The sequence below is a fragment of the Chanos chanos genome, chromosome 15 (assembly GCF_902362185.1).
Source record: "Chanos chanos chromosome 15, fChaCha1.1, whole genome shotgun sequence".
NCBI classification, from domain to species: domain Eukaryota; kingdom Metazoa; phylum Chordata; class Actinopteri; order Gonorynchiformes; family Chanidae; genus Chanos; species Chanos chanos.
Window position 1 is genome coordinate 17,386,221 of NC_044509.1, and position 22,500 is coordinate 17,408,720.

At 42.4% G+C, this 22,500-nt stretch overlaps 2 protein-coding genes across 3 annotated transcripts; one reads left to right on the forward strand and one right to left on the reverse strand.

Moving 5' to 3' along the window:
• Positions 1–1,756: 1,756 nt before the first annotated feature.
• Positions 1,757–3,194, reverse strand: LOC115828373 (aquaporin-11). The gene is made up of 3 exons (XM_030792331.1): positions 2,577–3,194; positions 2,237–2,353; positions 1,757–1,990 (listed from the first exon to the last, which is right to left on the reverse strand). Exons 1-3 carry the CDS (start codon positions 3,166–3,168, stop codon positions 1,860–1,862), a joined length of 840 nt encoding a protein of 279 aa, XP_030648191.1. The 5' UTR covers positions 3,169–3,194; the 3' UTR covers positions 1,757–1,859.
• A 4,113-nt stretch (positions 3,195–7,307) lies between these two features.
• Positions 7,308–20,897, forward strand: LOC115828371 (glycerophosphodiester phosphodiesterase domain-containing protein 5-like). Of its 2 annotated transcripts, none has more exons than XM_030792329.1 (16): positions 7,308–7,357; positions 9,119–9,326; positions 9,745–9,848; positions 10,176–10,269; positions 10,556–10,615; positions 11,215–11,313; positions 11,464–11,557; positions 12,569–12,714; positions 16,680–16,762; positions 16,860–17,010; positions 17,368–17,592; positions 17,882–18,039; positions 18,406–18,553; positions 18,659–18,741; positions 18,895–18,974; positions 20,096–20,897. In XM_030792329.1, the coding sequence occupies exons 2-16, from the start codon at positions 9,144–9,146 to the stop codon at positions 20,206–20,208; spliced, it is 1,821 nt and encodes a 606-aa protein (XP_030648189.1). In that variant the 5' UTR covers positions 7,308–7,357; positions 9,119–9,143; the 3' UTR covers positions 20,209–20,897. The 2 variants fall into 2 exon arrangements, with proteins under 2 accessions (XP_030648189.1, XP_030648188.1); XM_030792328.1 differs by lacking the exon at positions 7,308–7,357 and adding an exon at positions 7,457–7,544.
• Positions 20,898–22,500: the final 1,603 nt, after the last annotated feature.

Genomic DNA, 22,500 nt, shown 5'->3' on the forward strand with positions numbered 1-22,500 from the left:
TCAATGTCATGACCGAGGTCAGCAAACCACAGTTTGGGTCAACTCAGCCTCTTCCAATCCAGTCAGGCCTGTGTGTACACAGAAAGAGGTGTGGACCCGCCCCGTCATACAGAGGTGCTGAGATAATGGTAGTGGTCTTCACTGGCTACACAGGTCAGTCAGTCACCACACAGGGTTTAGATACATTTTTAAAACATGCTAACGATGCTAAAAGCACTAGAGTTCCGCGTGCCCGAGTGAGGATGTGCAAAAAGAAATAACAGACCATAAATGGGCCATAATTTACCAGACAGTCATCAGAAAGTACCTGCTTACATTTACTCTCCTATTTATGAACCACACCTTAAGAAAACGTAAAGCTTGTTACCTATAATATTTTATGTAGAAATAAACACAGTGACTAGCCATGATTAATTAATTACCTCATGAATTAACAGCATTTCATTGAGGCTGCTCTGTTACTTTTCCCATCTCAGTCATCTGTCTCTACATTCGCCACCTGGTAGGTTTTTAATTCACTTTGGAATCAGACACTAAGATGTTCTCTGAGGCGGGAGGTGATTTAATGGGGGATTAGTGTTTGGTTTCATTGTTCCCGGGCTCTATGAATGACACAGATTTAGAAAAGAAAGGCTGTATGGGCGTTCTTCCCGGCAAAAAGAGAGGAAACAAGAGGAGGAGAACGCAGGAGCTCTCTGCCGGTTCATAACACTCCCCTCCAGCAAACCCACTGGGCCTGTCACCTCCGCAGACAGTTCACACACACTCCATCCAGCCATACCAGACTCATGTGACAACTTGTCACTCACAGATTTCATCTATCCCCGACACAGAGATGTCACATTTTTTTTTAATTTGACGAGAAAGAAAGATCCGTAATGGCCTCAAATGAAGCTGGTTTACTGTAGCAGTCCTCAGCAGGCTGTTACCTGTTTGTGATTCAGAGTTAAGTGACGGCAGACAATGCGATGTGCAGTCTACAGTTAGGCTTCAGTTTACTTTAAAAAGTTTGGAACTGTGTATAATAATACGTTTAATCTACAAAAGAGTGTGAATTCCAGTTCTTGCTTTGCTTCGTGACTGAGTGCTCAGTCTGCTATAGCTGAAAAGGCTAAATGCAGTCACACAGTGACTCACTTTCACAACACCAATTACTGAGTTCAATCCAGCGCCAGTTCACAGACCTGTGAGACCTGTTTCAGAGAACAGATCTAATATAAACCTAGTACAGTCCAGTTATTATTATTATTATTATTATTATTATTAGTGTTTTGTATCTTTCCATGAATATTTATAAGCATCTCTCTCACATGCACACACAGGCACATCTGATTAGACTGCTCTCAAACACACACTCACACACACAGGCACATCTGATTAGATATCCCTCTGAAGCTTTCCCATTGGCTTTGCTTTTGCTCTAACTAAAGCCTAATAACCACAACCCAAAACCCAACTAAGGAAATATTTCGCCGTTCCTTAAACAATAACAGCAAAATCTTTTTGGAGAAAACAACAACAACAACAACAACAACAGCTACAGCAACAACAACAAAAACCTTCACCAAGTGGGGACTGCCATATGTCCCCTTGAGGTACCCACTTGTCAGATATTTATATGCTCAGGGGGCAACTGAACCTCACAATGAAACGAGAACGTAAACACATCTGGTACTAGTGTGCTTGCTCAAACACACACACACACACACACTCACACACACACACACACACACACACACACACTCACACACACACACACACACACACACACACACACACACACACACACACACACTTAAGACATACTGAAAGCTTGGCTCTGTTGAGAGCGTAGGTGGAGGCTGAGCTGAGATCTTGCTCTACTGGGTTTTCTTGCCTGGGGGCGGGGCTTCGGCCAGTCCATTCTGATAGGCCAACCCGTTCTGATGTGTTTCCTTCTTTGACAAATGTGGAATGACCCTTTCAAAGAACAGCACAGCACTGGCCACACCTGAAACCACAGGAGAATCATGGAGGTTTAAACGATAAATCACATTTTCAGCTGATGGTAATATAAGGCGACATATTCAGTTTGAGTTTATGCGTAGCAATGAACCTAAGATCCACTCTTACTTTAAAAAAAACACCATAATTACACTGCAGTAAATGGACTGAAAAGTTCACACAGGACTTCCACTTTTACTGGAAAGAAAATGCAGTGTTCTGATGTGGAAACAGACAGTGTTTTCTTTTTTACCTAATATTGGACCCAGCCAATACACAAAACAATACTCCAGGAAACTGCGTCCGCCGCAGGGAAACTGGATGGAAAATGCCAGCGCTGGGTTGAACACAGCCCCGGTAATACTACCTGCTGTTAAAGCAAAAGAAATTCAGGGAATGTGACGTCTCAATATCTCTCTCTCTCTCACTCACTCACTCCCTCTCTCTCACACACACAGACACGAACGCACCTGTACACTGACATACACCACATAAAAACGCATACATTTCAGTCATTTTTAAACAGCCTAAGTGCCAATAGCCTCTTTGGGAAGTGAATGTCGTAAGTTTGAACAGAAGTTAATATAACAAACCTGCATATACAAGAACCGTGATGACAAGGGCAATGACATGGACCCTAAGCTTTTCAGCAAATCTGTGAACGTGCATGATAGCTGCTTGCAGGACAAACGCACATGCCAGTTCTACAGCTGCGGCAGCGGGCACAGAAGCATTAATTGGATCAAAGCATTTGTATCCATAAAGCTTGTGTTTGACGTGCATCTCGGACAGACCAAACTCCCAGATATTCACTGCAACATGTCGCGCCACATAAGCAATGATGAACTGACAAGCAATAAGCTTCGCGGCCGTTCTCGCGGAAAAACTTTTGCGATAAACACCCTCAAGGGTGCCAGATGGGTTGCAGCTCGCGCCATGGAAAGTTAAAATGTGGACAACAGTGCTCACATAAGTAAGAGTCAGTCCAATCTGCGGTTCAAGGCGGCCAGTTTCGCCTAGAAGTTTAAACTCATGAGTACATGCGCAAAGCTGGAATGTAGAGACAGCTTCTATTATGTAAAGAGCATAATCCTCCTTTGCGAATGCTTTAGCTGTCCTTCTGGCCGCCTCGCTGAGAAGCACAATTCCAGTTGCTAACGCTAAAGAAGCACCGAGATCTGCCATGTCAGAGCAGTGACTTGAACGGACAGTGCGAACCGTTCTGACCAGCTTTATGATTCTTGCCCCCGAAATAGTAAAAGTCTGTTGTGCTGTACCTTGCTCCTTGGCCCGTGACGCGATTAGTTAGTACCAGATTACTTACGAACTCTAACTTTTTGTTTCCTGTAGGGGGCGCAAAAGTGAGGTCGCCGTTACAGCTCAAAGTAATTTTGAAAACAATTCCAGCTTTTAAAACAGACGGATCAGCTAATGAATCACTTTATATAACCGGTACTTAATATCCACAATTAATACAGTAAATAATGGGATTTATCTGAATTATCTGAAAATGATCGAAGACTTTCTATTAAGGCCCGAATGGTTTTGAGTTCAGCGCAGTAGTGAACTTGATGCACGTCTTACACAATGACGCCCTCTGCTGGCAGTAGTGTCGTAAAGGTGAGTAGGCCTGACAGGGTACCGGTATTACAGTTTTCTTTGAGAAAAAATATCTGTTCCCGTATTCCTTATTAAGTTTATATTCGTTTAGACATAGACATGTTCACCTCAAAAAATTTAGAGAAAACTGTCAACAAAAGTTTGTGTGACTGAAAATGGCATCATAAATTTGGTATTAGTGTGTGTGATTCACTGGAGCTAAACCTTATGTAGGTGAGACCAGGTTGTCACAGTTTTTACTTGTGTGTGTATTTCTCAGCATCAGGACATCTTACTACACTCATGACATCACCAGTGGGAGAGCCCTAGAGTTCTGGGTCAAAAAATGTACAAAAAACTTGTACAAAATACTTCTACCAAAATATCACGTTCATAGTCACTCTGTCATTTTCTCACTACCTACCCACCCACCCACCTACCTACCTATCTATCCACCTATCTATCTATCTATCTATCTATCTATCTATCTATCTATCTATCTATCTATCTATCTATCCACCTACCTACCTATCTATCTAAGGGGCTGTTTTGCAAACAGTCTTCTTTGAAATCCTCTTTATTTCAGAGGCAGTGCTACACCACTGTGCTAGACCACTGCACTACATCACCGTACTACACCAATGTAATATGACACTGTACTACACAGTTGTACTTCGCTACTGTACTATGCCACTGTACTACACCACTGTAATACACCACTGTACTACGTCACTGTACTACATTATTGTACTACACCATTGTACTGCACCACTGTAATACACCACTGCAATACACTACTGTACTACGTCACTGTACTACATTATTGTACTACACCATTGTACTGCACCACTGTAATACACCACTGCAATACACTACTGTACTACTCCACTGTACTACATTACTGTAACACACCACTGTACTACACTACTGTACTACACCACTGTACTACACTACTGTACTACACCACTGTACTACACCACTGTAATACACTACTGTAGCTGATGGAGCTCCTCTGTGTGTGCCCATATGGAAGAGAAGCATAGTCGCCACTGTTCACTCTATAATGCACTATGACATGGTTAATAAGCTGGAGAGAAATGTCTCTGTGACTGTCAGATCTTGATTCTTCAGGACTGTCTTACCTGAGATACCTGAAATTGTTACACAGTGTCTTTATTCTTACCATTCAATCTCACTACGGAAAGGTCAAAATAATCAGGTGACTAAAGTCCGCAATGTTTTGGTCAAATAAACCCCACTGCATTCTCACAAACATACTTACAGACATTGTATGTGTGTGAGAGAGAAAGAGCAAGAGAGAAAGACCACATGCACACAAACCGATTGCATAAGCAGTCTTACCAAAGACGCATTTTCTATTCAAGCTTAAAAAAAGGAAAAAGTTAAAGCTGCGTACAGATAATTCGGCCCTCCATCTTCAGTAAACTAAACGCACAAGTCTTTCTTTCTTCTCCAGCTGTCCTCTCGTCACCCTGCTCTCAACTGGTTTGTTCTCCGCAGACAGTTAGAGAGACTCATGTCTCCCAAGGTCAGTGAGTGACACAAAGAACAAGTTCCTAGAGTTTTTTTTTTCTTCCTTTACAACACATCTCACAAGAGCTGTGTCACAACCATGTAAACACGGACCTGGGGAAACACTACCACATAAAACACGGACCTGGGGAAACACGACCACATAAAACACGGTCCTGGGGAAACACGACCACATAAAACACGGTCCTGGGGAAACACGACCATGTAAACACCGACCTGGGGAAACATGACCACGTAAACACGGACCTGGGGAAACATGACCACGTAAACACGGACCGGGGGAAACGTGACCACGTAAACACGGACCGGGGGAAACAAGGACATTTGAGGGTTTGTTAAGAGTTTGTAAAGTAGCTTTTCCCTGCAAGCAGCTCTGGCAAACTACAAAGTGCTGTTATGAAACTAAGTCTGCGTGCATAAGATGATCAGGGCGAGTAAAACTGCACATTCACTTTTTGCCAGATGCTCTTTGGTTCCTTCACATTTAGTTACATCACTCTGGCCAGTTAATGAGTGAATAACAGTGATGGAGGTGAAAATGTGTTTGAATAGAAGGGTACAAATGGTATAGTTTTCTTTAAAGTGTCCACCGGTTTATTAATCTGGCTATGGCATGGCTGACCTTCTAACTTTGTTGAGAAATTGGTCCTTACCCCCAAAGCACATCTCCTCTTTGTGGTCAACCAAAAAACAAGCCAAACCGCAAACCTAACCCACAGACCCCAGGAGAGGTTTCATAGGAAAACCTTAAAGAGTGGATCTGAATGACAGCATGCATTGCATAATTTCACAATTTCAGCAATAAAGAGAAATCCTCTGATGTGTGGAGTTTTGGGTTGGTTGCGTTACATTTTAATTATTCCAAGAGCATCAGCTCCTCAGCTCCTAAACTCAGCCATCACAGGAGAGATGGTAAACTACTGACCTCAGAATGACCCCATTGCCACAGAACTGTATCACACATCCATGATCCAGTCAGAGGAAGCGACGTGCATCATGACCGGCCCAACTGGAAACCAAACCCAATAACCAAATACCTGTAACTTTGGGTCATGATTACAAAACTTGGCCTTCAGAGCTGCAGTAGAAGGCAGTATGGTGTGATGGGTCATCTCACACAGTTTTTCCTGTCTGAATAGGTTTATGTTCACCAGAGCCAAAGAAAACCTCAAACCCACACCAGCTGTCTCCAGCTCTCAGACACGATAAGGGGTCTGGTATGGTGCTGGCGTTCATGGTGGGAGTAACTGGAACTGATGACTCTCCGCAAAGTGGGATGATTAGGAAGGAGCACATGGCCCCTGTGAAGCAACCACATACACCCAAAAAAAAAAATTTTCCTTAATGTGGTTCTGTATTACAAAATGACGGTTACCCCGCACATGCTGCTAAATGGATTCAAGAGGTTTCTCATCAACGCTAGGATATTGTCACACACCTCTCATGTCGCGACCCTCACACAGTCACCAGATCCAAACAAGCCTGTGTGAGCCTGGCATATTCTGGAGCCCAGACTGTGGATTCTACCGCAAGGAACTCAAGGCTTTTCTCTTTAAAAAATGGAACAGTATCCTTTTGGGAAGTAAATCGTACGTAGACAAACAGTAGAACAGCATTTTAAAAGGGACTGAAGCCATTTTGAATGCAAAATATGACCGAACTCAAGAAATGCAAAAAGAAATATTCCCCTTTTTTGAAATTCAGGTCTCTTTATTCTTTTTCCATCGTTTTCCATTTTTTGTGGGTCAGCTTTATAAAAATAACATATTAACACAACTAGGAACAAAGTGAGGTCGTCTTCTTCCCCTTAGGTTTGGGTTCATGGGCATGACCTAAAGGGGAAAACATTTTTGTAGCCGTTAATACGTTAATCAGCTCACTTACTAAACGTCCCTCAGTGTAGTGAGTAACCTCTTAATATTTCCTAAGTTTGAACATTGCTCACACGTTACGTAAATTCAAAACAAGTCAGTGGACCGGCCGTGTCCACTACCTCGGCTCTGTCTACCGTACACTACATGATTTCCACACACTTAAGGTAGGACAGCCCACGTCTTTTAAGCCTTCCTCTAAAGACTGGGATTTTATAGCGGTGAGAGGGATTATTCGCTGTGCAGCATGTGGAATTTGACCTCGTAGACTTTCTGCGTTACACTTCAGCACCATCAATTATTTCGCAGAAGTTCTTGTTCTTGCAACGTTTGGAGGTACCGTAACATCGGTGAGTTACTGGCAAACACAGCCGTGGTATTGCTCCTGTCAGGAAAATGCTGTGGATTTAGATGAATGGTCGACACAAAATCAACAACGTTTGCGCTCCCGTTGTCAAGAAGGCACGTTTGGCAGAGGTTTTGCCTGGAACTCAGCTGGAACAGTTAGGAGCCGCGTGTGATTGCTCCTTTAATGTGGTAAAGAAGATATCACAATATTGTAAATGTCTCTAGTGTAACAGTCTTCTGCAGCTCTACTGAAAACGCCGTGACCTGTTTTTCCTCATGATTTTGAGTGACAGAAATCAGGAAGTCTTGTTGTAAAGGTCTCCTGGCACGTAACAGGCTTGCTTCCTTTAGATTAACTGTCTAACCGTTACGTTTTCGCAACATGGGGCAAATATATATATATATATATATATATATATATATATATATATATATATATATATATATATATATATATATATATATGTGTATATAATATATATATATATATATATATAAATAAAAATACTTGTCCCGGAGGGAAAAAAGTCCATACTGAGAGCATGTGCGTGACTTCTTGATCTAAGCACCGTTACACGGATACAACTTACTGTTTAATAGTATGAATGTAATTATCTTTTAATTACTCTAATAAACAAAATGTTGGTCCAGCCTGTAGAGTCCGCTTCATTGCACCGCCGAGCAGTGTTTAAAATTCCGTTTTCCTTTGTATGATGGACTACTGCGTTTATGCACGAGACGCCTTCAGATTAATCTGTTTCATTCACGTAAGTCAAATGAGCCACATTCAATCAGTGTTCATAAATCATAGATTATTGTTGTCATGTGGTAGGAGGACAGGCTACCTATTCTGAGCATACAGTTTCCTCGTTTGGTCCATTCTCTGGACACCAAAGGTTGCACGCGGTACGTGTGGTAATTAGGTACATACCGTTACACTGACACCGTGACGCCGGTTCCTGTTCTAAAGGAAACCGGCCCGTGTGAACTCAAATAATTATTTCTTTTCGCCCAGACCTAAAAGTGATTCAGAGGCACCATAGAGGGCCCGTCACTGAACCAACTGTTGATGCAGTAAGACATCTGCTGTTGATTTGCAAGGGAAAAGAACAGTTTGGATTTGTCTTAACACACAGAGGAGTGACAGCCGTAATATAATTCTGCACAGACATATTTTTGCCTCTCTTAGGCTTTTCGTCAAGTCTTGCAACAGCTTTTGGAATCAACAATACAAGGAACTTGTCAGATCCCCCTGCGAGGTTTGTTTTGGCAGTCTGTCATGAGACATCTTCCGTCCTGCAAACTGAGAAGAAAGCAGAACTTTCCTAACGAGAATTTGTTGCGTGCAGTTGAAAATTAAATGTGCTGATTACTTTATATTACAGAGGAGAGAGGAGTACTCATGTTTTTAGTCCATTACTATAAAAATGGATTCTTTGTCCTCCCTGTTTTTATTCTAATCCAGCAGAATCACCCTGATTCAGGTGAATCAGACTGGTTGGATGCTGATGTGTATAAGCACAGTCAGGTGTCCCCGAGCAGAGCTAAACCATGCCAAACTGTCAGACAGGACTGAGAGGCTCTGAGCTGCGTTTGTGTTTGAATTAATGGATAAACTAAAGGACGCTTATCGTTAGTCTGCCTGATTTACTGTAAAAATGTAAACCTGTAAAATGTCGCGTTTATGAAGCCGCGATCTGTGACGTAAATTAAAAATGTGAGACATCAGTAAAACTAAAGAACGGCCACTCGCTGTCCCTCAGGCGTCCTCCTTACTGCCCCCTCCCCATGGCCCCCCCGGGAAGCAGGTCCTCCAAACTGAAGCTGGGGAAACTAAGGGTGGTGCGACAGCAGCTCCTACAGCGATACGAGCACCAGCCGTTTATTTCCTGCCTGGCAGGGCTGTACGGATGCCAGTGGAGGCGGTACCAGCGCACACGGGCACAGCCGGGAGACTGCTGCTGCAGTAAGGTCAGGGGTCAAGCACACAGATTACACCACGCACACACACACACACACACACACACACACACACACACACACGCACACACACCCCATGAAATTAACTCACCCAGAAAAAGGATGTCTAAGCAGAGCTTTAGATTTTTTTTTCACTGTGCTGGGTGTTTATACCAACTGAAAATTGAATGTTGTTTTCTCATGCGTTTACGTGAGGGCCCAGAGAGGTCTGGTCTGTTCCTTAGACTCTTCATTCCATCGTATCCAGAGGCATTCCCAGCAACACTCTCTCCAGAACTGTCTCCAGCAAACAGAACGTTAGGCTCTGGTCATGATGAACAGCAGGTCTACTCTATGTGTAGACACCATATAGTTATGGGGATATGTGATATGAATGCTATAAAAGCTCATGTTTACTGTTGTTTTGCAGCTGGAATGTGGCTCTTTTATCCTCGTCATACTCACATTCTGTCTCAGTCTGGTTTTCCTCTATTTCTGGAGCCAAGCACAGAATGACTACAATGACTTTGACTGGTGTGTGTTCTGTCTTTTATTCATTTGCATTTTTTTTTTTTGGTAAATATGAATTATGCATTATGAATTTAGTTGCAAACAGTGTTTATATTTGTTATCAACTGTAGCTTTGGGAAGACATGTAAAATGGGCTTGGAGCGTAAAGCAAACATGCTTGTTTATTTATGGATTCTGATTAATGAGGTTAGAAAAGTCTGATCCAGCTACAGTCAGTGACATTAGCGGCCAGATCTTTCTCATCTGTGAGAATCTTCCATTTCAGATGATCTCTGGGGATATCCCAAGGGTTTACCTTTCCTTTCACCCTCTCTCTGTCTCTCACTCCAGGTTCAACTTTGGGAATCTGGGCTTCTGGTTTCCGTGGGCCCTGGTTTTGTTGGTCATTGCTGCGGCATTTTTCACCTATATCACCGTGCTGTTGGTATTGGTCAATGCTTTTAAAATATGAATGAGATCACATGATACAGAGCCAGGTCTCAGCGGCTGATGCTTTACTAACAGCACCCAGGCTCATTCAAATTAACTCTCAGAATGGATGTCTGCAAAAACAAAAAACGAAAGACATGGAAAGACAGGGAACAGGGCCCTGTAACCGAGTCCTTTTAAAGTGATGAAGAGCTGTAGAGCTGTGTATTAGCAGTAATGAAGCAGTGTAGAAATAGACAAATACAGGCCTTACACTGACATTCTGCTTTTGTTCTTTACAGTTGTTAGCAGTGTGTCTACTTATGGAAGGACAGAGGCTGTGTCTACACTGGGGTCATAAGGTAAAAGACCCTCAGCAGGTCGATCCACGTGGTCAATCCGCTCCACGGGGACAATCCCACACCGAAGCCAATGGTGGTGAACACTGTAGAAATGGGATGGAAATTGTGGAACATCTTGTTGATGTTGTAGGAGGATGTTTACATCCTTTTCCATGCAGAATGTTTGCACTTTGAAATTTGATTAAACCGCATGTATATATATACCACAAAAGGTCAAACTCACAATTTCTAAATACAACTAAGACTTAAATTGCTTTCTGTGGAAGGTTTTCCAAATATTTAAGACAAAAATATGTAAGTTCAGACCAGGGGCAGTACACGGAGAGCATAAAGAACAGACTATAGATGGAGTAGACTATAGACTATAGATGAAACAGACTATAGATGGAGTGGACTATAGACTATAGATGAAACAGACTATAGATGGAGTAGACTATAGACTATAGATGAAACAGACTATATTGGTGAGATGGAATTTAGAGACATTTGAACATTCTAAATCTGTAACCGAGTGCAGTTCTGTTGCCATGGAGCTGCCTTTGTTGTTTGTACTGGTTGTCATTTGGGAGTGTTTGAAATGAAAGGTGTTCTCTGTCTAGATCGGGGTTCTGTTGACTTTGGTGTTTTCCGCTGTGGCCACCGCTGTGCTGTCAGACTTATGGAGCAAAGAGTGGCAGACTCTCCTCTTGTCTTTCCAGGTGTGTCTCCCGCTGCCTGTCTTTTCCCCCTCACACTCTCTCTTCTCCTCTCTCTCTCTGTTAGAAATATGAAGGAGACTAATCTTTGACTCTAGGAATACATCTGAATAAACATTCGATTCTGCTTCATGTACTTGTGTCCTTGGCCAGGTGACAGCGCCGTATCTGCATTTGGGAGGAGTATTTTTAATGTCCCTCATATCCTGGCCTGTCGCTTTTCATTTTTTCCGCCTGAACATGAGAGGTGAGTCCTTTAGTTTTATAAGTCCTGAACATGAGAGGTGAGTCCTTTAGTTTTATAAGTCCTGAACATGAGAGGTGAGTCTTTTAGTTTAATAAGTCCTGAACATGAGAGGTGAGTCCTTTAGTTTTATAAGTCCTGAACATGAGAGGTGAGTCCTTTAGTTTTATAAGTCCTGAACATGAGAGGTGAGTCTTTTAGTTTAATAAGTCCTGAACATGAGAGGTGAGTCCTTTAGTTTTATAAGTCCTGAACATGAGAGGTGAGTCCTTTAGTTTTATAAGTCCTGAACATGAGAGGTGAGTCTTTTAGTTTAATAAGTCCTGAACATGAGAGGTGAGTCCTTTAGTTTTATAAGTCCTGAACATGAGAGGTGAGTCTTTTAGTTTAATAAGTCCTGAACATGAGAGGTGAGTCTTTTAGTTTTATAAGTCCTGAACACGAGACGTGAGTCTTTTAGTTTTATCAGTCTTGCGATCACGTCTGCAGAGGTTGTCACATTTAGGATATCATATGTCTCCCTCAGCCTGGTGCTTAACAGCAGGACAAAGGGCAAGTCCTCATTATGTAAAGTAGAGATCACAGACTGTTGGATGTAAACACATGCTGAATGTGCTCTAATGCAAAGCCATGCAACATGCTTCCTCTGAGCTGAACCAGCTGAAAGAGTCTTTTGTTGCCTCTCTGTGCATTTTTAATGTTTATTGAGCCTGAACACTTGGTTCTCTGTATTCATTTACATTGTGCTATGAATAAATCACAACAGTGATTAAAGTGTTTAATATCAGGTACATTTATGAGTACTGGAGTGACAGAAAAAAACACAGGTGTTTGTTCTTGTGTGTCTATGTGTGTGTGTGTGTGTACATGTGCATTCATACCTGTGTGTGTGTGTGTGTGTACATGAACATTCATACCTGTGTGTGTGTGTATGTACATGTGCATTCATACCTCTGTGTGTGTGTGTACATGAGCATTCATACCTGTGCGTGTGTGTGTGTGTGCCTGTTTCAGTGAGACGAATGGCTGTCCTGCTGCTGTATGGAGCTGTTCTGTGTGCTCTGTACCTGGTCCCTCTGGGCATGTACTCTCCCTGTATTAAGGAGAGGAACACTCTGGGACCACGGCCTACTCTAATTGGACACCGGGGAGCACCAATGGTAAAGCGCATCACCATTAGTCCCTGAGTTACAGTGAACCTAAACACCATACAGTACTATCACAGCTCTGACGATCATTACTTTCACACAAGACGCTGCTCCAGCCATGAGCAGTACTGCTGAGTTACATGTATATAGACCAAACTCTATTGTCATGCAACAGATAGACAGACAGCTCCTTTGTTAGGCCTTCCCTGACTCTACCTGAGCCAACTGAACCTCTGCTGTGATGAATGATGTGTCACGGCCTGTGAGGCCTCGGATGTGGTGTATGGACCCAGAAGCCGACTCGAGAGATTCTTTTTAAAAGATGGTTTTAATGATCAAAAACTCAGCAAATCAGAAAACAGCAGGCAGCGTTCGCCGTCAAAAAGGAAAATCCAGAGTCGGCACACAGGTGATCAGACAAAAGGCAAAAAAATAGAGGTTCAGGCAAAAATCGTGTCAAAAATCCAGAAAAAAAGTTCGTAAACCAGAGATCAGTCCAAAATCCCAAATCAGAGGAACACAAAAAGGGCAAACACACAGAACACAGGCAAAGGTCAGACTGGGGCAAACAGCCCAGAAAATTCACCAGAAACCAAAAAGGGCTTGACAATAGCAGAGATCCAAGAAACAGACAGTAACCAAAAAACATGAGCAAAAAATCAGAACGTTCATGAAAAATCGTGAGAGAACCTTCCAAAAACTGGCAAGATAATCTGGCAAGGGCTGAATGGTGAGACAAGGCTTTTAAACACAGACTAATGAGAAGATGGTGAACAGGTGAGTTGAGGGAAGGCTGGTGTTCAGTGTGAATGCAAAAACCTGGAGTGAAACCCAGGAACAGGACACAAACGGGAGAGAGGGAAAACATGGCTAGACAGTGGAAGGACCAGGCTGGATTGTGACATAATGTAATTTGAATGAATCAATAATTTACAGGCAATTATTAATTGACGTCAGTTATATATAGTTTCTATAAAATATATAATATATGTTATATATATAATATACAAGCTACACCTACCCATCATTCCCACTAATCAGCTTTCTTCAACCTGTTTTCTCCCTATGGCCCTGTGTGTGTTTAACGTCTGAGCTATAACTGACAGCAGGTCAAAGTTGTCCCTAAGCACACACTCTTACCCAGGCTGCTACAGTATCGCATACACCTGTGTCAGTTCACATTAAGTATGACAGTGTGGCATTAGGTAACTGCAGTAAAATTGGACAAAGTTGTGCACTTTTGAACATATACCGTGTTCCAAATTATTATGCAAATGCCGTTTTTGTTTGTTTTTCTGAAATAGTCAATAATAATATTTATTTAGAGCCCAATATCACTATTTATAGTCTCAAAGGGCTTTACATGTCTATAACAAAGTCAAATCAAAATTATATCATGCATAAGTTCGAGAAAATAGATAAGTCTTTAGTTTTGTTTTAAAGGTGTTGAGAGAGTTTGCCTCTCTAACTTCTTTAGGTAAACCATTCCAGAGGAAGGGAGAGCAGTAGGAAAAGGCTCGGTTGCCAGCGGACTTCTTTTTAACTCTTGGAACGATTATTAGTCCAGAATCTTGAGAGGGCAGGGTGTGAGGAGGGTTATAGGGTGTAATTAAGTCGGATAGGTAGGAAGGCGCAAGCTCATGTAAAATTTTATATGTTAATAAGAGGACCTTAAAATCTGCCCTTGCATTAATTGGGAGCCAATGAAGGGAAGCCAGGACAGGGCTAATGTGATCAAACTTCTTTGTTCTAGTCAGAATTCCAGCAGCAGCATTCTGGACCAGCTGAAGACTATTGGTATTAGAGGCAGGCAGGCCAGAGTAAAGAATATTGCAGTTATTGAGGTGAGACGTGACAAATGTGTGAACAATGGTTTCTACATCAGCCATACTTAGAAAGGGCCTAATTTTAGCAATGTTACGGAGGTGATAAAAGGCAGTTTTGGCTGTGTTCTTGATATGAGTGACTAGCGAGAGACTAGAGTCAAAAATCACACCAAGGTTTTTAGCTGAAGAGTTCTGAGAGATGATGCAGTTGTCAAAAGTTAGGGTAAGATCACTAAAAAGATGCTTATGCGTAGGGGGACCAATGACCAGCATTTCAGTCTTGCCTGCGTTAAGCATCAGGAAATTTGAAGACATCCAACCCTTAATAGCACAAACACATGCCTCAAGGTTAGCCAATTCAGAGCGGTCATTATGCTGGATAGGTAAGAAAATCTGAGTATCATCAGCATAACTATGGAAGTTAATGTTGTAACTACAAATAATGTCACCCAAAGGGAGCATGTAAATAGAGAATAGAAGAGGGCCAAGGACTGATCCCTGAGGAACACCATAGTTAAGCTTACGGTATTCAGAGGTCACATTATTATAGTGGACACACTGCTTTCTCTCAGAGAGAAGATTTAAGATTTAGTACAATTATGGATTTCTTTTATCCTCAACAATTATATTATAATGTGGAACAATAATGTGGATGTTATTACGAGCAAAACTACTGATGATGACAACAGCTTTTGTTTTAATATTTTGAAAAATAACTCAAGGTACGTTGTTCCAAATTATTATGCACAACGCAGTTTGAAAGCATTTAATAGGCCATAACAATTCCAAAAAGAAATCTGACGTATTTGTTGCATGAACGGATATGCAATTTAAATGAAAAAAAACACATATTTACAGATCACGTTACATGTTGATATATGAGCCCTTCTTTGATATCACTTTCACAACTCTGTCATCCATTGAGCTTGTAAGTCCACGTATAGTTTCTGCCTGTATTTCATTTGAGGATGCCAGTATTGCCCCCCCGAGCTGCCGTTTTGCGTTGAACTGTCGCCCACTCTCATAGGTCTTCCTTTTAAGGATGCTCCACAGGCTTTCAGTAGGGTAGAGGTCAGGGGATGATGGTGGCCACACCATCATTTTTTCTCCCTTTATGCCCATAGCAGCTAAGGAGCCGATGGTGTTTTCTGCAGCACGGGATGGCGCGTTGTCCTGCATGAAAATAATTTTATTCCGGAACGCAGGATTCTTTTTTTTAATACCGTGGCAGGAAATGGTCAGTTAGAAACTCCACATATTATGCAGAGGACACTGTGACACCCTCAGGAACCCTAAAGGGACCCACCATCTCACTTCCCAATATTCCAGCCCAAAACACCACTCCGCCACCTCCTTGGTGACGTTGAAGTCTTGTTGGAACAAGGTGGCCATGCACCAACCATCCAGAACTGTATCCGTCTGGACCATTCAGTGTAGCACGGCATTCATCAGTGAATAAAACTATTTGAAAATTAGTCATGTATTTCTGAGCCAACTGAAAATGTTTCTCTTTGTGAACGTTGATTAGGGGTGGCTGAAATACAGCTTTATGTGCAAGCGCACGCTCTGGAGGATCCTACATCGAGAGGTTCTTGGGACTCCAGAGACACCAGCAGCTTTAAAAACCTGTTTGATGCTCAACAGTGGCCTTTTTTTATCGCTGCCCTTTAAATACTATTAATTTGTCTGACAGAAACTTCCCTTGATAAGCCTTTGTTGGACCGAATTCGTCTGTGCTCTGAATCACACACAAATCTTATCACAGTTCAATGATCTCTCTTCAGCTTTCATGAAATATCAATTGTTTTCATGTCTTTTGTTTCACGCTTTTCATCTTCAGAAAGGTCTTTCTTCCTCCCCATGTTGCATGAGAACTGTGACTTGCTTAATAATGTGGAACAGCCTCTTTAAATAGGTTTCCATTTAATCAAGATCACCTGGCAAACTAATTAACAAACCTGTCTTAGATTGATACCAGTTATCTGAAAAGATAGAAGAAATAAAACAAGCAAAAACTTTCAGTGAAAAACGAAAAACTAAATGTTTATTTAACTGAAATCTTACTGATACGTCACTTGTGTAATAATTTGGAATACAGTGTAATTCAAGTTGGATCAGCATGTTTGGATTCTGTTGATTTCTGTTTCTCAGCTCGCTCCAGAGAACACATACATGTCCTTTGAGAAAGTGGTCGAGGCTAGAGGGGATGGACTGGAAACTGACGTCACCATTAGGTGAGTGCTTCCTGTCCTCAGGCCCTCAGTGGCCCATTCACTCACAGAGCAGCTCTTCTCTCTCTGTCTGTACTCAGTGACACTCGTGTTGCCATAGTTACGATGGAGTGCCCTTCCTCATGCATGACAAGGACCTGAGAAGGACAACCAACGTGGAGGATGTGTTCCCTGACCGGGCAAAGACCCCGGCTGCCATGTTTACCTGGGAGGAACTGGAAATGCTCAATGCTGGATCATGGTTCTTCTCTGTAAGACTGAACAGAGCTCTCTCTCTCTTGCTCTCCCTCTCTCTCTTGCTCTCCCTCTCTCTATGTCTTTCTCCATCTCTCCCTCTCTGTGTCCCCTCTGTATTATCACAGATTTCTCTATAAATGAGAGTGGTGGTCCAGTTTGAATTCTATATAAATAATTGGGCAGCGGACTCTAGCATTGAGACACTTCAGTCAGTATGAAGCATGAGATTACGCAGGAGATATGAGTATAATGACATCATTATTTATGACTGCCAGGAGGTGAAAAAAATCCTCAGCTACATTAAGTTTGCAGTACAGCCCCTGCTGTGTGTGAAAAATGATAAGGAAATGCTTGTGCCTCCTCGTTCGTAGCAAGACCCGTTTGGGACGGCATCCTCCCTTAACCCTGAGCAGAGGTCACGGGCGGCGAATCAGTCAGTCTGTACACTGAAAGATTTCCTAGACTTGGCTGCACAGCATGGGAAACTAGTGATCTTTGACCTTTATCGGCCTCCGAGGGGTCATCCGTACAGAGACACATGGATCTTTCGCACTCTGGAGGTCATCCGGAATGAGTCGTCCATCAACTCCAGTCAGGTGGGAGGCTGTGCTGTTTCTCTGTGTATTCCAAAGTGGGGACACACAACACCTTCTCCTTCAGGATGGTGTTTTAGAGCCAGTCTAACACACCTGATTCCAATCTTCAATATCTCTTTACACTACAATTAACCAAAAGTATAAATATTGTACATGCATCCAGGATTTTCACTGTTAGATTTTCTGACACTTTACATTAAGTCATACTTATACTGTCATAGAGCATGAAACTGTCCTCTGTGTTCTGTTTATCCAAATGCACTGTATTCATGTCAGCTGTGTTGTTCAGGTTTTGTGGTTGCCTCCGGAACTCAGAGAGCTGGTTGAGGAAATGGATCCTGACTTTCAGCAGACATCAGGAAGCATGGCCTCAGTGGAAGAACTTCAGGAGAACCACATCGTCAAACTCAACCTTCACTACACCACCATGTCTGAGCAGCTCATCAGGTCAGTGCGTAAACACTGATTTTTATGTATAAATGTAGGATCTGTAAACTGGCTTGTGTGTTTAGTATTGGCTGTAGATTTCAGGTTTGTATATTGGTTTGTGTGTATAGATGTAAGGTTTCTATTTTGAGTTGTGTTTTTGCAGATGTAAGGTTTATATTGTGGTATCTGTTATAGATGGCTTATATATTTGTTTGTTTATAGATATGGTTTATATGTTGGCTTGTGTGTATAAATGTAGGGTTTGTATACTGGTTTGTGTTATAGATGCTGAGTGTATGTACAGTACTGGTTTGTGTGTATAACTCCTTTGACCCGTTTGTGCCAGTATCTCGTCGTGTTCACTGAGGTGTTTTATCTCTTCAGTAAATATGCGTCTGCAAACATCTCCACTAACCTGTATGTAGTGAGTGAACCGTGGCTGTATTCTCTCGCCTGGTGCGCAGGGGCCCAATCTGTCACTACCAACGCTGTACAAACCCTTACAAAGCTGCCCCGCCCATTCTTCCTAATGGTGAGAGACAGCTATCAATCAAACATAAACCCGGTTCACATTGTGTCTGCCATATCTCCCTCATACTTTTCACATGGCTCATCGTTCTTTTTCTGTCTTCTGTAGACACCAGAGGATTACATGCTCATGTGGATATTAACAGACATTGTGTCCTTCATCCTCATTCTCAGTGTTTTCGTCTTTCACTGGTGAGTGTTAAAGCATTAAACAGCCACACACTCAGCCACATGACAGCATGTAACACTGCAGACGAGAGAGGTGTTTTCAGCAGAGGGGAAACTGGGACACTCTTTGTTTGATGGACCCTCCTCTAAGGGCACTGCTTGTTGTGTTTTTTACAGGTGGAGGGAGCGTGGATTGGCTCTGTGCTATGATGGCACTCAGGTTCTTGAAAATGGAACCTATGTTCAGTTCAGGACAGGTGAGTGAGCGTTCAGATCCTCTAATAGTCCCAGAAATGTCCTGTATTCGGTGAAGTACTGGATGTTAATATGTGAAAGGCGGTGACCCTGTCACCCACCATCAGGCAGCTTCACTCGACAGTCAGTCTTTACGAGCCTATGTTCTGACTCCTAACGCTGACTTATACGAGCCTATGTATGTTCTGACTGCTAACACTGACTTATACGAGCCTATGTTCTGACTGCTAACACTGACTTATACGAGCCTATGTTCTGACTGCTAACACTGACTTATACGAGCCTATGTTCTGACTGCTAACACTGACTTATACGAGCCTATGTTCTGACTGCTAACACTGACTTATACGAGCCTATGTTCTGACTCCTAACACTGACTTATACGAGCCTATGTTCTGACTCCTAACACTGACTTATACGAGCCTATGTTCTGACTCCTAACACTGACTTATACGAGCCTATGTTCTGACTGCTAACGCTGACTTATACGAGCCTATGTTCTGACTCCTAACACTGACTTATACGAGCCTATGTTCTGACTGCTAACACTGACTTATACGAGCCTATGTTCTGACTCCTAACACTGACTTATACGAGCCTATGTTCTGACTGCTAACACTGACTTATACGAGCCTATGTTCTGACTGCTAACACCGACTTATTACGAGCCTATGTTCTGACTGCTAACACTGACTTATACGAGCCTATGTTCTGACTGCTAACACTGACTTATACGAGCCTATGTTCTGACTGCTAACACTGACTATAGCCTATGTTCTGACTGCTAACACTGACTTATACGAGCCTATGCTCTGACTGCTAACACTGACTTATACGAGCCTATGCTCTGACTGCTAACACTGACTTATACGAGCCTATGTTCTGACTGCTAACACTGACTTATACGAGCCTATGTTCTGACTGCTAACACTGACTTATACGAGCCTATGTTCTGACTCCTAACACTGACTTATACGAGCCTATGTTCTGACTGCTAACACTGACTTATACGAGCCTATGTTCTGACTCCTAACACTGACTTATACGAGCCTATGTTCTGACTCCTAACACTGACTTATACGAGCCTATGTTCTGACTGCTAACACTGACTTTGTTTTGACAGAGGCGAATGACGTGTGGTCCATATCCACGGCCAACAGTCACAGACAAACGGAGAACCCATATGCCGACGTTAACGTCACAGTCATCTCTCAGGGGAAGCAGTTTTTGCAATGAGGCAGGAGGGTTTGAAAGGTCTCAGACTGCCCTTTCGCTCACACTGCAGACCGACGTGCAGTTATACAGACTGGTATGGAGCAGCCAGGCAACACCGGGGGTACGCCCGTAACGGCCTGGACTGAGCGCTGTAGGTTTGGGTATTAAATGGAGAAATTTGCGCAAACCTTCATTACTGTTAGATCCAAATCATGTGCCATTGTCTGTAGTGTTGGCAGGTGTCACAGTCTCTGGAAATCAGTGCAACGAACAGGTATATGTAATTGTAACTTATCGTTTTTACAGAGTTGGTTCTTAACCTGGGGTCTATGGACGGTCCACAAATACCAGGGCAAAAAATTCTCACTGGCAGCATTAAAAAGCAAGTCACTTAGAGCACATTGGGGTACATGCAATTCAGAGAGAGCTGCTCAATGAATCACAAGTTCTGTTATTTCCCATTAATCAATGCATTCAAAACTCCAACCTGCCGGAAGAAATCATGGCAAGAGCATAGGGGACAAAATGTATGAGCTGAAAAGTGTCTGAAAGACAATGAGACAGATTGGCATGAATTAGCTTCTGCAGAGTTAGCCAACTGTGTGACCTTAGCCGAGACTGACAGAGCCCTCTGGTATGTGGTAAGACCCTCGCATGTCTGATGTCACCGGCTCCAGACCTTAGGGATACTGGGACTGGGATCTTAGGGATACTGGGACTGGTACACAGTGATACACATGGAAAGATCAAAGGAAAATAAATTCAGAATGCAACAGTTCATCAAAAATCATGTTGTAAATCACTTAAATCTTGATAAAATAAATAAAATAAACTTGAATAAAACGTTCAAAAAGGAGTGCCACATAATCAACAATGTAGCAATTTTTAGACTTTTTTCTGTTTCTTTTTTCTTTTTTTGTATAACACTTCAACATAAACATTGTTATAATCAAACTGGCCGTATTTAACCACAAGACCAATAATAACTAAGCCTTTAATTATGCATTATCTGGTAACGTTATCCTCTCACACACAGACAAAGGTAAACGCAGACCGCGGCATGTGCGCCCACACCCACGCACACGCAAGCAGTCACACAAGGTTCACAAGACAACTCAAGAGATAACGTGGTACTTCTATTACTATAACATTAATCCAATTCGTCATAACGCCTCTTAGCAACATGAACCCACACCTCCACATGTTACACAGCATTATCTAATGTGATATTAACATTAACAAACCGGTACATGGCTAAAACTACAGCTGCAAACGGTCATTTGAGGTGCTAAACTACGTGACAACCAGTCACAGCCGCAACAGGATACTACAGAACGATTTTGTGCTCACTTCAAGTGATCACTTTTAGTATTAAGAGAAACTACCGGGTTAAGTATTATGTTACAGTACCTGTAGATCAATCAAGAAACAAAACATGGCTTGATGTGCCTCCTAAGCCCGCACCAATTTAGTATTAAGCCACAGATACTTGTGGCTATGGGCTCCTTAGTTAATTAAACCACGGTGATTTAGGAGCGCCATCTATCATAGGGGCAGTATAATAGCACCTTTAATGAAGTGAAATCTTGAAGAAGAAGAAGAAGAGGAGGAGGAATAAGAAAGGGCTTTCTGTTATGTTATTAAACTTTAACTGAGGTCAATTTCTTGACCCTCTACACTGACATAGTAGTAGCTACTTAGACACTTTTAGCAAAAATGTGGACAGGAAGTTTGATGCATTCTAGGAGACCAGCATAACAGTACCACTGAGATGAATGCAAGGATCCAAGAGTTGGAACATGTGTGATGGAACATGAGGCTTGGATCCAGGCACTTGATCTCCGGTGCCAGACTCTGCGGACAGACTGTAACGACATCAAGAGGACGCCTCGAAACACGTTTTTGAGGACAGAACCTGAGAATTGTGTGCATCAGAGACGAGGCAGGGAAATGTAGACAGACTGACTTCGTGATTAAACTGTCCTGATGAAACTGTCCTGTTCTCCCATATAAGGTGTGTTATCCTTATACTAAGGTATTCTGTGAAGTGAAGGCATTTGACCAGACAAACCTATCATTATATAATATACAGTTACATGTCACACTGAAACGGGAAGCAGAAGTGGCCTTGGGGGATTAAGCTCTTGGTTCAAACACACAGTAAGCTGCTGGAAACACGCTACAACCTCCAGCACACTTTGACCCCTGAGGATCTCGTTTTCTGTCTTAATCTCTAAGATTAAACCAACTTTTCACTTCCCCAATTTCCCTTAACTGTACTTGTCTCTGCCATCATAAAAAATATATATCTTC

Bases quoted from the DNA above. Each gene is read 5' to 3' on its own strand.
- LOC115828373 (XM_030792331.1), bottom strand. From the start codon at position 3,168: ATGGCAGATCTCGGTGCTTCTTTAGCGTTAGCAACTGGAATTGTGCTT. The intron at 2,354-2,576 runs GTTTGTTATATT...TTGCTTTAACAG, and splicing joins CACGGTTCTTGTATATGCAG to CAGGTAGTATTACCGGGGCT. The intron at 1,991-2,236 runs GTAAAAAAGAAA...CTGTGGTTTCAG, and splicing joins TTGGCTGGGTCCAATATTAG to GTGTGGCCAGTGCTGTGCTG.
- LOC115828371 (XM_030792328.1), top strand. The intron at 12,715-16,679 runs GTAAAGCGCATC...TCTGTTTCTCAG, and splicing joins GACACCGGGGAGCACCAATG to CTCGCTCCAGAGAACACATA. The intron at 18,975-20,095 runs GTGAGTGAGCGT...TTGTTTTGACAG, and splicing joins CTATGTTCAGTTCAGGACAG to AGGCGAATGACGTGTGGTCC.